The sequence below is a fragment of the Leishmania martiniquensis genome, chromosome 34, assembly GCF_017916325.1.
Source record: "Leishmania martiniquensis isolate LSCM1 chromosome 34, whole genome shotgun sequence".
NCBI classification, from domain to species: domain Eukaryota; phylum Euglenozoa; class Kinetoplastea; order Trypanosomatida; family Trypanosomatidae; genus Leishmania; species Leishmania martiniquensis.
The window spans coordinates 1413630-1428607 of NC_090169.1; the positions used below are offsets into that span (position 1 = coordinate 1413630).

Consider the following 14978-nt stretch of genomic DNA (forward strand, 5'->3'; position numbering starts at 1 on the left):
CACACACACACAAACAGACGCTGACATACGTCTTCGCAGGTTCACACGCTTCTCGTTCTCAGGGTTTTGTCATCATGAGCAGCGCTCCTCAGCACCCGACCAGCAGTAAACTCAGCGCGGATGCTCAAATCGGGTCTTCGGTAGCTTTGCTGAAAGCTGACACGGCTCCCCCCGGGCTGATGTGGACGCGGGCAGGTATTGTGGCGCTTGTCGCTGTGGTTTCGTGGATCACAATCTCGTATTGCTCAAACGTCTACTTCGACCGTGACTCAGCGTTTCACAACGCTCTCGAGTGCTCGGAGCGAGTCCTCAAAAGGCACGCGAAGAGCAGCTGGCTTCTTAACGGCACGCTCCTTGGCTCTACCAGGCTTGGTCGTCTCGTGTTATGGGATGCAGATCTCGATATCGGGGTTTTGGTGCCGTCTCCAAGCGCGTTCGACGCTGTCTCTGCTGCGCTGGACGAGGAGTGCTTTGGGCACCGGTCCATTGTGAAGAAAGGTGCTCGTAACTCGGAATTACGAATCTGGCGCAAGTGCACCAACCGCATCTGCGCCGAGTTTTACGAGACGACCCTGGTGAATGGCATAGCCAAGACCGGTGAAGGGCAATCGAACGAGTCACAGCTGCTTCCCTTGAAGTCGTGCACGGTTTCTGGAATTGACGCAAAGTGTCCCAATAACGCACCGTTTTACCTGGCGCAGGCGTACGGGCAGGACTGGCTCACCATTCCCCTCATCAAGCTCTTCTGACGGTGACTATCGTGCGTCTTGTGTTGCCATCGGCGAGTCTTCTCTTTGTGCGAACCCGCCACCTGTCTACTCACGCATCGGGAGGCGTGGACTTTCCGTGAGCGTGCGTCGGGTAGGTGTCTGCGTGCGCGCGAAAACCTTGCTGCTGTTCTACGCGGATGCAGGGGAGGGTGCGCAGACGCTTTTTGGCTTCATTGTCGAGGTGGCAGGTGAGGGTCCTCAGCTCTGCCACGCGAGAACCACACAGCGGACGCAAAGGATGCACCGGGGGCACACCTGCCCGAGACGAAGGAAAAAAACAAGTTTTTTTTTGTCGCTTCGTCTGCTCTTTCCCTCCTCACCTCCATCAGTGACTGCATCCTGAGCGCCATGAACGCTTAGGAGGGTGCGCATTTGTGAGGTGTGCGTGCGCCTGTGTGTGCGTGGAGGGAGTAGAGAGTCGCTGTGGGGTTCTCTCTGCTCATATATGCCGCAGTGCGACGTGCGGCTCCGTGACGGAGATCGAAGTGCACCAGTTGCCAACGCAGTGCCGACAGGGAATCGCGCGACTGACGGAGCGGACTTCGCTCCATTGACAGCTGAATTCTACTCAGCCGAAAAAAAACAGTATATTCCACTCCGAGTGGGGACGAGCGCTCGAGGACATGGACTGAAAACCAAGTGGAGGGGCCCGAAGGCGCAGGAGTGCGCGTTCGGCGTGAGCCATCAGTACTTGGAGAAGGATTGCAAGCTTCTTACCTTCTCTGCCGTTTCGTTCAGACATCTGGAAGGGCCTCGATGGCACGACCATGGGCTGCATTACTCGTGTGAACAGAGGGTGCCGGTGCTTTTATTTAGCGTCCAACGACTTTTTTTCTGAGACCCACTTTGCTCCTTTCACCCCTGCTTCTTAACGATTACGTGTGCGCCAGCGCCTCAGTGACTGGCCGGTTTCACAGTGTTTCACTAGCATAGAGAGCGCGCGTGCGACAACAGAATGAGTGACCACGATACACCCCCTCTCTGGATCGGGGCGCCTCAAAGCGGGGTGACGCAGGAGGATGTGGCGGACCCGTATACATCCAAGATTGGCGGACAAGCTGTGTACTTCCGCGTCGGCACGAGAGCGACGGAACAGGAATCTGCTGTCGCGCTGAGTAAGTACTTCCAGTGCCCACAATGCAAGTCCACTTCGCAGGTATCGCTTCTGTGCCAGGTGTATGCTTCCCTCGAGATCTACGATCGAGTGCTGTATGTTCTTACGTGTGCCGCCTGTACGCGTAGATCAACAGCGAGCACCTCTTTCCTTGTAGACGCACCAGCGCCCATACTGGCGCCCTGTACGAGCAAGAAGAGTGACCTTGCTGCTGCCGCGGCTGCAAAGTCCCTCACCAGCTTCTGCTTTGCGTTGCGGAGTCAGAACTTCAACCGCGAGTACTTTGCTGAGTTGCAGAAGCAGCTTCGCACCGATTCTCAGAAGGCAGCGGAGGCTGAGGCAAAAAAGGCGGAGAGTGATGCACCGCTGTTTGGTGGTGGCGAGGACGATTGGGGCGACGATGCGAGCAACTGGGGCACGGAGGACAAGCCAGCGGAGGAGGAAAGATCTTCGGCGGCATTTCACGCCGACTCCGACAGAACAGAGGGTGCAGTAGATACGCCACCGAAGGAGCAGCCCGCATTCCCGCTAGCGTCGCGTGGCATGACTGTACCTCTCAAAGGCACGTTGTACACAAGTGGCGTTCCGCTTGATCTCTATGAAGAGCCTGCCCTGAAGCAGAAAAAAAAGGTTTCCCTTGAAGAGCAGCTGGCCGCTGCGGAGTCCGTGTACGGTAGCTGTGCGGCGCTGGACACGAGTGGCTTCGAGGAGGAGGATGAGGCTCCCGCGGAGACGTGCGTGCGCGAATACATGGAGCAGATGGAGCGGTCCCCATCCCAGTGCGTGCGATGGTGCCCCGGCGGCCGTCCACTTCGGACTTCCACGATGCCGATCGGCGTAAACGGGAGCTCTCTGCCGCCGCCGTGCCCCGCGTGTGGCTCGGCGCGCCGTTTCGAGATGCAGCTCACGGCTCCTGTCGTCTACTATCTCACCAAAGAGATTGGCGAGGCCCGGAACACGGCGCTGCACTTCAGCAATGTTCTCGTGTACACTTGCAGCATGAACTGCTACAACACCGGCTCTAACCTTCCTTACCTTCCGGAGTACGCTGTCGTGGAGGATGAGCTGTAGTGACGGCGGGGGAAAAACGCCCACATACGCATCGTTTGCGCCGAGTAAGCACCGAGTAAAGCAAAAACAAACTAGTGGCCGGCAAAGAGGGCAATGCCGTAGAGTTGATCAGCATGCGCGAGCGCGTGTGTACGTGGGCATACGTGCAGGTACGCGTTGCGCTCTCCCAGCGGAAGCATACATACATACGTCATACAATTTTTGATTCCAACGACGGAGGCGGCCCCTCATGCATCTGCCTAGCGGGTACGATGAGGTGCCCTGATTGCCTGCTTCCGCCCTCCGTTGCTTCTCCCTATCAAGCGAATGCGTTTTTCGCTCTTACTGTCGTACATTGCCTGTACTCCGCCTCTCGTGTCTCGTCAGCAACTGTGCGCTATCATCGAAAAAGTACACATCTTGGCGCCAAGAAGCGCAACACGTTTCGTGCCGTGTGCTCCTCTTTCCTTTCCTGCGGCACGTCTGTCTGCGCACCTGTACGCGCGGACGCGTTTAACCCCTTACATACGTTTCCGTTGCGGGGGCGCTTTTGTTTCGCGCAAACGCCATCGCCCGCTTCTGCCATGTCGTTCGAGGACGTTCTCCTGCGCAACGATGTCGCCCGTGTAAGGGCTTTCTTCAATGCGGCCGACAAAAACGCCGTAAGTGCGGTGAACAGAGAGGGCTACACCCCGCTGTACTTCGCGTGTATGAAGTCATCCGTGTCGCTGCAGGTGATCGAGGAGCTGGTGCGTCTCGGTGCTGCGATCGACGGCAGGGGCACCGACGGCGAGACACCCTTGTACATTAGCGTGCACAATCACCGACTGGACGTGGCCAAGTACCTCATCTCATGCAAAGCAGATGTGAACGCGGTGAACGGACCTCGCCGAGAAGCTGCCCTGCACGTGGCGGCGAGGTGCGGCTTTGCAGACATTCTCTCCTGCTTGCTGAGGGCTGGCGCGGATCTGAATGTGCGCAACGCCCGGCAAGAAACGCCTCTGTACGCGGCTGCGCAAGCTGGTCGTCATGACACCGTGTACTTGCTACTCGAGGCTAACGCGAACGCCTCTCTTGCGAACGAAGACGGCAAGACGCCGCTTTACATTGCTTCTGAGAAGGAGTACAAGCACGTCGTCATACTCTTAAAGGCCCCACGTGCCGACTTGATGCACGCGAAGTTGCTGGCTGACTCAGAGGGGCGGCTTCGTCCAGAGCCGATGATGTTGTCGGATGAGATGCTGAGCAAGGCGGCTACTGACCAGCAGTTCGTGGCAGCGGTGCGTCGACGCTCTTCTGCGGATGCGCCGGTGCTCGACACGAAACCGATGGAGGTGGTGCAAATCAAGGTACCGGAGCCCAAGGTCCGCAGGCACAACCCCCTGACGGGAGAGTCGTACGGACCGTGCCGCAGTCTGGAGGAGGTGGGGTACGACTCGCCTCCACCGATTCCGGAAGAGCTGCAGAACCGGCCACCGGCGAGGCTGTCGCGCATCGGGGGTACATCTATGGTGGTCGGCACCGGCACGGATGAGGGTGGCCGTGAGCCGATCCGCGTGGATTTGATTGGTGGCGAAGCTGTTGAGTACTACGCACCTCTCAAGTAGTAGAGGCCCCCGCTTTACCTCCTCCAGCATCCGCAGTCCAGCGTTTTTGAACTTCTCAGGGCTGGTGGTGCTCACATTAGTTTTGTCCTCTCCCCAACCCCCCATCTCGCACGCCGTGCACGGCTTCTTATCAGCGCTTCTCTTCTCCCTTACCTTTGTACCTATACGAGACAAAGGACTCATCACCGCTCATGTAGATATCGTCAGCATTTTCTTATAGGTTCTTTTTTGTGCTCAATCAACCAGAGCAGGTGCGTTGGATGCTATCGGGAGCATGAAGCTGAGAGACACCGAAACGCTTTCAACATGCGCGCCATTGATCTCTGCGGGTGCGACTCCCACCGGTGCGTGCATGCCTGTGGTAGTACTTGTCATGCGCATGAAAGAAAATCGGTATTTGGAAAGAGAATGGCAGCCGGCCCGCCAAGGAACTGCTGGAAGATTGTTTCTTTTTTTTTCCCTCCTTCCCAGGTGCACTTGCCTGGCGCACCTTCGACGAGGGACGGCAGCGGCTTTTTTTTTCCTGCTGTTGCTGTTGCCTGCGCGCCAACATTCAAAGCTTCCTAGAAGAGGGAGATCGAAAAAGAAACGAGATAAAAATTGCTTACGGTCCCTTTTTTTGAGCTATCGGCTCCTTAGTTCCGGCTCAAGTATGTGCTGCGGACATCTCTGTGACGGCGGGGCCTGATGATCATGCTGGCCTGCTGAAAAAACAACGCATGCTGTCTTTCCGCTCTATTTTCTACCTCTCCCTCCCTCTCTTTTTGTGGGCGTGGGATGACTTACACTTTTCTCATCTCACGATGAATGGGCGAAATGCAGCCTCTCCTCGTACACACACACACAGTTTCGCAACGGCATGTGAGCGATCGCGCTTGCATGTTTTTTACCGTGTCTCTGTGAGGAAGGAACTGCCCTACTCAAGCAAGAAAAGCAGCCGCGAAGGGAACGCATGAGCGTCGTTACCCCTGCACCTGAGGTGAACGATAGCAGCAGCAGCACCAGCGACGGGGCGAGTGTGCTTCATTGCCGATATCATTGTTGCGCCAGAAAGCGACGCTCTCTCTCTCTCTTCGCCTTCCTCCCTCGCTCCGACCTTCTGCACACTTCTCACGTATGATCGCCACAAGGCCACAAAAAAAGTATCAGCACTAACTTTTTCTGCTCTCTTACAGCGGGACGTAGCTATTTTTTTCTTTGTTTTTGTCTGCTTCGGCTTGCTCCTTTGGTGGCTCTTGTGACCCGCTTATTCATCCTTCCGTTTCGCGCTTGTGTGTGCCTTTTTTTCGGAGCAACGGAAATATATATATATATATATATATACTTAGCTGTTTCTTGCCGTAACCCAGCTCATGAAAGCCATGCCTGCAGCTGTCATGCGTGCACAGCAACGTAGATTGCGGCTTGCGCTAACGTGTGCTTGCCTTACCTTTTTGATGAGTCTGTTACTTACCTCTTCGCCTACGCTTGTCACCGCCCTCGACGAGCTGGTGCGCGATGTTGTGATGCCGTTCCCGGAAGGCGCACATCAGGGGGAGTTGGAGGTCGATGTGCCAGCCCCGGTAGCGGAACATGTGGATTCAGTGGACCTTTCAGAGTGGCCCAGGGAGGCTATCGTCGAGGTCTCCGTTGAGATCCCGCTCGACGGCGTTGCCGAACCCGAGCGCGGTACGCTGGATACGCAACAGGCTTATGCGGATGTTGCCACCAGTGTTGCTGAAGCGCAGAGGGTGATCGAGGCTGCCAGGGTGGCTGAAGAGAACCGAAAAGCTGATGAGCCGCAGAGGGTCATGCAGGTAGAGCGGGAGGAAGGGTCTCTGGAGGCGAAGGAAGGGAGGCGGGCTGAGTGGGCTGTGCAAGCGGAGGACAGTGGGCGCGAGGAGAACGAGCACTTGGCAGCGGGAGCCCAGATCACCGCAGTTGAGGCCCCAGAACGGCGGGGGGTGGACGCGGAAAGGCTCAGCGGAGCCCCAAGGAGCGAGGAGGTCTCGCCACTGGCAGTTCGTCCACCGGCCGAGGAGGCGGATGCCCAGCCTTCACGTAATGGCTCTTTACACCCAGCCAACGGTGCACAAGATGCAGCGACATACCATAGCGGGCAGTCTCCGCCGCCGTTCAAACTGGTACAGGAGGATGACCTTTCATCCTCAGAGGCGGCCGTGACTCGCACCACAAATCCGGCAACAGACGAGGAAGTGGGCATACGCACGGTCGGGGGGGCTCAAGAGGCAGAAGAGGTTCAGGTTACTCCGGAGACACAGCAGGTGGAGAAGGCCCATGACCTGGAGGAAATGTACAAGGTGGCCGAGGAGGCGAGGCGGTTGCAGGAAGCTCAGGCTGCTCAGGAACTGCGAAGAGAGGAGCGAGCTCACGATACGCAAGAGGCGGCTCGACAGGCTGAGGATGCACAGCAGGCGGAGGGGTTTCACGAAGCTAGAGAGACTCGCCTAGAGCAGGAGACACAGCGCGCGGAGGAGACCCGCCTCGCCGAAGAGGAAGCGCAAGGTGCAGAGGTGACGAGGAGGGCAGAGGAGAAGCTCCAGGCCGATGTGGCAGCTGAGAAAGCTGTGCCGTTGAGAAAGACGGCTACAGAGGCCCAAGGGCGGCTGTCTGCACAGCGCAAGGAAGTGCTTGTCAAGATAGGCCAAGAAAAGGTGCGATTTCAAGCAGCCTTTGCCGACCTCGCGGCACAGCAGGAGGAGACGTCTGCGACGCAGCGCAACAAGGCTGTCGCCTCCGAACTGCAGAGGTTCTTGGGGGAAAGGCTCGATACCCTCCATCGAGATCTCGCGACGCTGGGGCGTATCTCGGTGACGCTTCGTGGCATGGTGACCTCTCTCTTGCGCGGTGATAGACCGCTTGCCCAGGTGCGGGAAGATGTGCAGGCATTGGATGAGAAGATTGCGAAGGCTGGCGAAACGCTCGAGAACATCCGTGAGGCGACTACCTTGCTCACACGCACGGCGCGTGCGGCAGTGGAGACTCAGGAAGGCGATTCGGCTGCTTCCTCGGAGACGAGCACGCTGTTTGCGGAGCAGAAGAGGGCACTCATCTCCGCTCACAACGCTGTGATCCAGCCGCTGGTGGCACTCCTGCAAACTCTCGACACGCAGCTGGCACAGGTGGCGAAGCAGCTCGAGACACAGGGTGCAGAAGTTGCAGAACCTACCAAGGCTGCCGAGAGCGCTGCTGCTGTGTCCTCTGTTGGACCTGCAACAACGGAGACAGCGCAAGAGGTGGCATCTTTGTTATCTGGGACTCCTCAACCAGTGGAGGAGACCCCCACACTTACTCCGCCGCTCTCCGCGGCCCAAGCGGAGGTTCTGGGGAGTTCGCCAAAGCACGCTGAAGAGCGCCACGCCCGATACAGCGGCGAGCCGGCGGAAGATTTGGCCAAGCATCTCATGGAAAAAGGCTACAGCAAAGGCGGCCGCGATGCCCACCGCGACGAGGACGGCGTACCGTACATGGTGAAAGGGCACATGCAGATCATCGGCACAGTAGTGGTGATCACTATCGCCGCTACTGTGCAGACACTCCGATGGTGCCACAATGGGTGTCTCGACGGCGAGGAGGGTGAAGAGAGCGACGGAACCGTGGAGGCAGGACGCCAGGCAAAGGAGATGCTATCACTGTCACCGCAAAATGCGATCCCTGGGAGCGGTGGACCGTCTCCACAGCGGCCGCAGGCATCACTGCCGCCTACGTCGCCACCTCGCGGAGTCAACACAAGACCTCATGGAGGTGATGGGGAGTCTCCGAGTTGCTTGGAAAGCGGTAAAATGCTCCCTCCATCGCAGTGCGGTACACCATCCGCCGCTTCCGAGCACATGCGCTTGCTTGGCAAGAAGGGCCACACTCTTTCGCCGACACCTGTGGCACGCAACCACGCCGCTTCCTTTCGGCCAGGTGCTCCCGCAACATGCGGGTCTGAGGTCATCCAGGGACCCTCGTACGGAGGCTCACCTCTCGACGCTGCGCGCGCGCCGCCACCGCCCTTGGGCCCGAAGTCCCCATTCATGCCGCATCGAAACGCAGCCCCGGGCATATACCCCAGTCCCATGCACCAGCAGCTGCCACTGACCGGTGGGCAGTTCGATGGCCCGTCTCCGTTACAACTGCCGGGCCGCTTGCCAATGGCGGGAGCAACACCTCAGATGCACCGCCGCCGAAACAATAGTGACGACTTCGAACTGCACAATCCCTTTCTCTCGCGCTGGTCGTAGAGGGGGCAGGGAGCGGGGGAGGGCCGAGGCAGGAAAGTGCTCGTTTGCTCAACCCTGGTGTGTCTCGACTTTGTGCTGGGAAGGGGAGGGGGGCATAGGGCCACCTGCTCGGCCAGCTCTCCGGTTGCGGTTGCCGCCGTGCTCCTCTCTCGATCGGCGGAAGTGACGGTGGGCCGCTGTGCATCGAACCATAGTTTGCCATCGCCCCCATTTTTTTTTTGGTGTCGACTTCGCTTCTTCTTTCTTCCTGTCCACGCGCCCTGCTCCTCCAGCATTGCTGTCGAATCGTGTTTCAAGAGGGACATATCACTTGCGCTCTGGAGAAGAACTTGAAGTCATTTTCTCGAAGTTTTGGATGAAGGGGCTGACAGGGGAACTTCTCAAGCCCAAGGCAAGTTCACAATGCTGGTGGACTACAGCACCCCCTTTCTTTCTATAGTGCGCCTCTAAACAACGTTGGCGGTGTCTCACTTTAGGGGGCAGGGGGGGGTGCTCGGCAATATTCGTGGCCAAGACGCATTCTGTTTGTCCTTATGCTTTCTGACCTGTTTCGCTTTTTCTCCCTTTCTCTGCAAGCTTATTTTCTCTGTCTTCCTTTCCTATTTGTCACCGTGCAAACTTCGTCGCTGACACGCGCGGTGCGGGTCTCCCACCTGCCCGCCGGCTCACAGAAGAGGCTGCAGCAGACGCTGGGGGTTGCCTATCGGCCCCCGCCTCTCTTTCACCTTCGCCATTTTCCTTCCCCCCGTTTTTTTTTCTACGCTACATGTCGTCAGAGGATGAGTCGTCGTGGCGGCTTCTCTTCGGCATTGCCCTGAGCCATGGTGAGGCGCTCAAAGCACAGAGGCTCTCGTTTCAAGGCTGGATGATGTATCTTAGCTCCGCGCAACTCGTCGGCGCGACGACGGGAGTGTTCCCTTTACTGCTGGACCAGCTTTGGCAGCGGCAGTCCGTGAGGGAAGATGCACGGCAGGCAAGATCCCACGAGTGCCAGTCAGGGACTGTCTCGGTCTCGTCACATGCCTTCTCACTCAGCGTTGAGTCATCGCATACCTCTGTCACCTCCGAAAGCCTGCGACTTTCTGGGGAGGCTACCGAAGCGCCGCTGCAGTCGACCGCGGCGCACGAGGGCAAATCCGTCGGATTCAGCGGCTTTGTGGATATGATGAACGTTATCTGCGTGCGCATCTTTCAAACCTGGCTCTACACGACCCTGCGCGAGGCACACGAGAAAAGTGATGAAGGCGGAGGGGAGTCTGCTATTCTTGCACTACGCCAAAGCGCTGAGGACCACGTTCTGCTGACAGAGTCGGTGAAGTACACCGCTGGAAAGTATCTGATACCTTTCATCTCGCGGTGCGTTATTCATCCCTCTTCGCAGGTGCGGCTTCGCCCGTCGCAGAACGGATGGGCACCGCACGTGAACCGACTGGTGACGCACATCGTTGGGGCGCTCTTACACACTGCCATTCTTCCGCTTTTCCGCAAGTACGCGGCTGTTGGTCGCTTGACAGAGGCTGGTTACCGCATATTCCTCCGAGACATCCTCCCCGAACTGGACCCGGTCGAGGAGACGTGTGCAGTGGCCGTTTTCCACCACGGCAGTTTCCCAGACATCCGCCCCATTCTGAAGAGTCTGCAGCCGCTGGCTGCATCTACTTCTCCGGAGCTCGCCGCGGTGGTCTCCGAGCCGACACTTGGCTTGACAGATTTTATCGAAGCAATACTGATGTTGGCAGTGGTGGTGTACGCAGACGAGGTACGCTACCCAAACCAGCGACCCATTACTGCCAAGGTGTGGTCTTTCTTCCAGGAGTATGTCTGCAGCCGCGCGTTCCACGGCGCTGTCGCGTTCCCTGACCCGTACGTCACTGGCCGCTATGCCATGGTTCCGCCTGGCATCGTTTCTGTCTACCCGGCAGTGGCGCCTCTGCCGCAGTGCCCTTGTCTGTTCGTGGAGGTCATTAATATGGACAGGGACAACGCAGAGTGTGTTGGAATGCTACCACCTACTGTGCAGTCGTATAACGAAGGCTCGCAATCGTCGCCATTTCTGACGGACGTGGCAACAGTCGCCGAAGCAGAGCCGCAGTTGTGCACGTCTGGGGACCGCAACGCTAACGTCTACGCCGCCCTGCAGGCCGCAGCGACATTTTTTATGGCCGAGTGCAGCTTGGTGGAACGGAATCGGTACGTGCCTCTCTTTGGCTGTAGCCACGTTTCTGCGCGCTACGAGATCATGATCAGTGGTGCCGCCGCGGAGGCCGTTCCAACGGAGTGCCCTGAAATTCTAAAACTTCCCTTCCCCCACTCGCTGCAGCAACCGATGCTGTATCGGTGCGCCGTCGAAGCGGTCGCCGAGACGGCAGCCGACGGGTGCGGTGAGGAGGGGGCCGTATACATTCAATTCACACCCTTTCGCTCTCTTCTCTTTGAGCTGGCAGTCTCCGATGAGGATACGGCGACTGTGGACGATGGCGGCGAATCAGCGGCGCTAAGCCGTCCTTGGGGCTGTGGGGATGTGGCTGTCACTGAGGCTCCACTCGTACAGGTTATCCCGCCCCACTTGCTAGCGCGGCTTCACACTCTCTTCCTGTCGCAGACTCTGGAACCTAGCGACTCTGTGCCAGCCGCATCTGCACCGCCTCGCCTATCACTTTCCGCAGTATGCGAGCTGTGCCGGCAGCTGCGATGGTGCGCTGCCTCCACCACCCCGCAGCAAGACGTCCTATCAATATGCGCGCAGGCATGGGCAGACTACTGCGACTTTCAGCGCATTCTCCACCCTGCGATGAACCAACACGAGGGCGCTTCTACGGTCAGAAGAGCGTCATCGGCTGCCGATGACACAATGCCATCTTTCACGGGGCAGACTGCCCTGCTCAGCTTCACGGACTTCATCGGCTGCTTGGCTGCAGTACTCTTTCACAAGCAAGGCGGGAGACTGAGCGATGTGCCGGACGTGCCGCGCCGTCTAGAGCTCGCACTGCATACCATGCCACCCGCCTTCGCCTCAGGAGCCGATACCTCCTGTGCCGCGGACACTGAGCTACAGGCATCGAAGATTTGCAGTATTCCGCACAACGCCCTCCGCGATGTCCCTTTTCTGATGGCACTTGAGCGCAAGGGAGAGCAGTCGAAGAAGGCCCTGGAGCGCCGCGCTGCTCTGATAGCGTCTCTGCGGGAGTATCGTGCAGTGCAGATTACGTTGCCTGTAACGCTGCCGCCTCTCCCAGAAGACCGGCCGAGTGCAATGCGTCTAGTGTCTCAGTACGGCACGGTGAATCCGACAGAGGTCTTCCGCGGCGTCGTGCATGACGCCGCGGAGATCATTAAGAGCCACTTCCTAGAGCAGGAGCTCAGCATTCCCGAAAGGGGTGAGTGAAGGAGTGCGGTCGTGCCGGCATCAGAGCGTAGAGATGAAGGAAACTCTTCCGGGTCTGAACACATTCTCCTCACCTTTTTGTTTTGGCCGGCTTTCATCGCCTCCACTCGCGGCCGCTCACGTTTGAGCGACACCCTTGCGCGGTGTGAGACTCAGGTGTGGTTGGCGAGTGTCGGGTTTTTTTTGTTTGGGCTTTGTGTGTGTGTGTGTGTGCGTCTGTGTGTGTGTGTGGGGGGGGGGAGGGGCAAAGGGCCCTTTTCGAGGTGCCTTTCGCGAGCAGACACTCAAAGACGTGTACACATACATGCTCACACGCACACACACACCAATGTACACTACCTTTATCCAGCAGTACGCGCACCTGCACCGTGCTCACTGTACCGAGTCCTTCAGGCATGCAGTGATCCTTTGTGTGCACTCGACGCAAGCGGGGGTAAGCAGGCGCGGAGAGGAAGGGGAGGGGAGGGGACGAGGCGGTGGAGGAAGGACCAAGACACACAGTGCTTTCGTGAGCTTCAGGTGCGCGCGTGCTGCTGGCAAATCAACGCGCCGCAGTCGGACGTGCTTGTCTCAGTGATACCTTGACGGTTGGCAAGGCAACAAGAGACGCCCTCACGCCCGCGCCATCGGAAGCTTTCTCTATCCCCCCACCCCTTTACACTTCTCCATCTGGCCCTTTTCACATGCGTGTGAAGTGTTCTCTGCCCCGCTCACACAGACTGTTTCTCTTTGAAGAGGCACTGCCTCGTCGGCTACTTCAGCCGACTCCAGCTGTACTGCTGGAGGCACCTCTTCTTCCCTCCTCTCCCGCTGCACATTTTTCTCCAACTCTTGTTTTCAGAATTGAGCCGCGTCGCTTTACAGCTGTCTTTCTACTCATCGAAGGGAGCTCCCTCCTCCCCCCAACATCTCACCGACACTCACAAACGCACACTGTCGTGTTAGCACACCTGGCAGAATGGACGGTATACCGAACGGACGCGCGGCAGCGCAGCGTCGCTCACTGCTACAACATCTGCAATTGATCTTCTTCACCAGTCAATCTGTTGAAGAGCAGGAGCGGTGCATCCGACAACTTTATGACACGGATCTTAGTACGCTGGAAGATTGCCTACTACAAGTCACGCACGTCTGCATCACTCACCCGGACCCTAACGTGCAGGAGCTGCTGCACAATTTCATGCTGTGGCTTGCTGGCCGGTCGCTGTACATTGCACTTCGACTAGCGTGGACAGTGGATGCTGTGTCAGCCTTCTACTGCTCTGCTGGGCTCTCGGAACGGCTCAAAAACTTTCACGACAAGCTCGAGAGCTACGCCATCAATCAGTGGCAGACCGCCGCTCACTCCGTCGGGACCAGCGGCGCCGACGGCAGTCGAGCCTCCAGCGACCCTGAGGAGGGACTCGGCGATGTGGATGCCAGCGTTGTGCGACGGAAGGAAGTGCGCCTTAAACTGTACAACGATGAGCGCACTTTTGTGACGACCTTGACGAGCCTGAGCAACGTGCTCCGCTCTCTTCCTGATCGTAGCTGCCGCAAGGATGAGCTGTGCAGAGGCCTGCAAGTGCTAAATCGGCGGCTGGAGTCCATGTGGCTCGTCCACCCGCTTAGCACCAGCAGCGGAACTGTGCAGTGGATTGTGAACATCGCCGTCGCAGAGTGCACCGTTTACTCGTCGCGCGAGCGGGCACCATACCTGATTCGCTACGAGGTCATTGTAGACGACACAGCGACGATGCAGGACCCGACCGCGACGCAACTCCGGCAGCCCGATGGGCGCTTCCGCATCCAGGCAGACTCGGATGAGCTCTACATCCCGGCACCGCCCTCGGAGTCTGAGTCGCCTGCTGCGGCGCCGGTAGAAGCGGGCGAGCGTGATGCCGCGGAGGACGTCTCACCCGAGGCGCTGCAGTGCTTACGGGCCGTGTTCGGCGAAAGCAACAAGGCGCGCATGGCGCGGGTGCGCAGGTCGTCTCCTTGGGGCGCGCACCCAAAGTGGTCTATGAACGCGATGATTGTGAAGGCCGGCGACAATCTCCGGCAGGAGGAACTAGCGCTGCAGCTTATCCGCACGTTCCAAAGCATTTGGCAGGAGGCTGGTCTGACGGTGCGTGTGAAGCCGTACGCGGCGCTGCCTACGCAACGCGACTGCGGCCTGCTTGAGGTGATCGAGGACTCGTCGTCTATGGATGGCATCAAGAAGGCGACTCGGGTCAGCAGCATCTACAACTACTACCTCAAAGCCTACGATGGCGAAGACTCCGTCCTCTACCGCAAGGCGCAGCAGAACTTTGTAGAGAGCATGGCTGGCTACAGCATCATCTCATACATCCTTCAAATTAAGGATCGGCACAATGGGAATCTCATGATTCAGCGTGACGGAAGTTTGGTGCACATCGACTTCGGTTTTTTGCTAGTGACGTCACCCGGGGGACTGAACTTTGAATCCGCGCCGTTCAAGCTGTCGCAGGAGCTCATCGACGTCATGGGTGGCGTTTCGAGCAATGCCTTCAATTACTATCGTGTTCTCGTGTACCAGGCGCTTACGGCGGCACGCGAGCGTTACGAGGACCTGCTGGCCCTCGTCTCCATCTTGACGCCGCACAACGCGATGCCCTGCCTGGGGACGGACCCGTGCGCTGTCATTCGCCAGTTGCGCGGGCGCTTTCGCGATGATCTGCTCTCCGAGGCAGATTATGCAGTGTACGCGAAGGAGCTCATTGTGAACAGTGCCGACAACTGGCGCACGCGGCGCTACGACCAGTTCCAGAGCCTCCAGAACGGGATTCTCTAGCTCAAGACCCTGCCGCCCGAAGCTACGCAAAG

General features: G+C 58.3%; 6 protein-coding genes across 6 annotated transcripts; all 6 read left to right on the forward strand.

Annotated features, from left to right (window-relative positions):
* Positions 1-74: 74 nt before the first annotated feature.
* LSCM1_02380 (uncharacterized protein) lies at positions 75-749 on the forward strand (the record flags this gene model as incomplete). The annotated part of the gene is made up of 1 exon (XM_067319963.1): positions 75-749. One exon carries the CDS (start codon positions 75-77, stop codon positions 747-749), a length of 675 nt encoding a protein of 224 aa, XP_067175338.1.
* A 976-nt stretch (positions 750-1725) lies between these two features.
* LSCM1_02381 (uncharacterized protein) lies at positions 1726-2955 on the forward strand (the record flags this gene model as incomplete). The annotated part of the gene is made up of 1 exon (XM_067319964.1): positions 1726-2955. One exon carries the CDS (start codon positions 1726-1728, stop codon positions 2953-2955), a length of 1230 nt encoding a protein of 409 aa, XP_067175339.1.
* A 563-nt stretch (positions 2956-3518) lies between these two features.
* LSCM1_02382 (uncharacterized protein) lies at positions 3519-4541 on the forward strand (the record flags this gene model as incomplete). The annotated part of the gene is made up of 1 exon (XM_067319965.1): positions 3519-4541. The coding sequence occupies one exon, from the start codon at positions 3519-3521 to the stop codon at positions 4539-4541; it is 1023 nt and encodes a 340-aa protein (XP_067175340.1).
* A 1376-nt stretch (positions 4542-5917) lies between these two features.
* Positions 5918-8767, forward strand: LSCM1_02383 (uncharacterized protein; the record flags this gene model as incomplete). The annotated part of the gene is made up of 1 exon (XM_067319966.1): positions 5918-8767. One exon carries the CDS (start codon positions 5918-5920, stop codon positions 8765-8767), a length of 2850 nt encoding a protein of 949 aa, XP_067175341.1.
* A 766-nt stretch (positions 8768-9533) lies between these two features.
* Positions 9534-12152, forward strand: LSCM1_02384 (uncharacterized protein; the record flags this gene model as incomplete). Its single annotated transcript, XM_067319967.1, has 1 exon — positions 9534-12152. One exon carries the CDS (start codon positions 9534-9536, stop codon positions 12150-12152), a length of 2619 nt encoding a protein of 872 aa, XP_067175342.1.
* Positions 12153-13110: 958 nt separating this feature from the next.
* LSCM1_02385 (uncharacterized protein) lies at positions 13111-14946 on the forward strand (the record flags this gene model as incomplete). The annotated part of the gene is made up of 1 exon (XM_067319968.1): positions 13111-14946. One exon carries the CDS (start codon positions 13111-13113, stop codon positions 14944-14946), a length of 1836 nt encoding a protein of 611 aa, XP_067175343.1.
* Between the last annotated feature and the right edge of the window lie 32 nt (positions 14947-14978).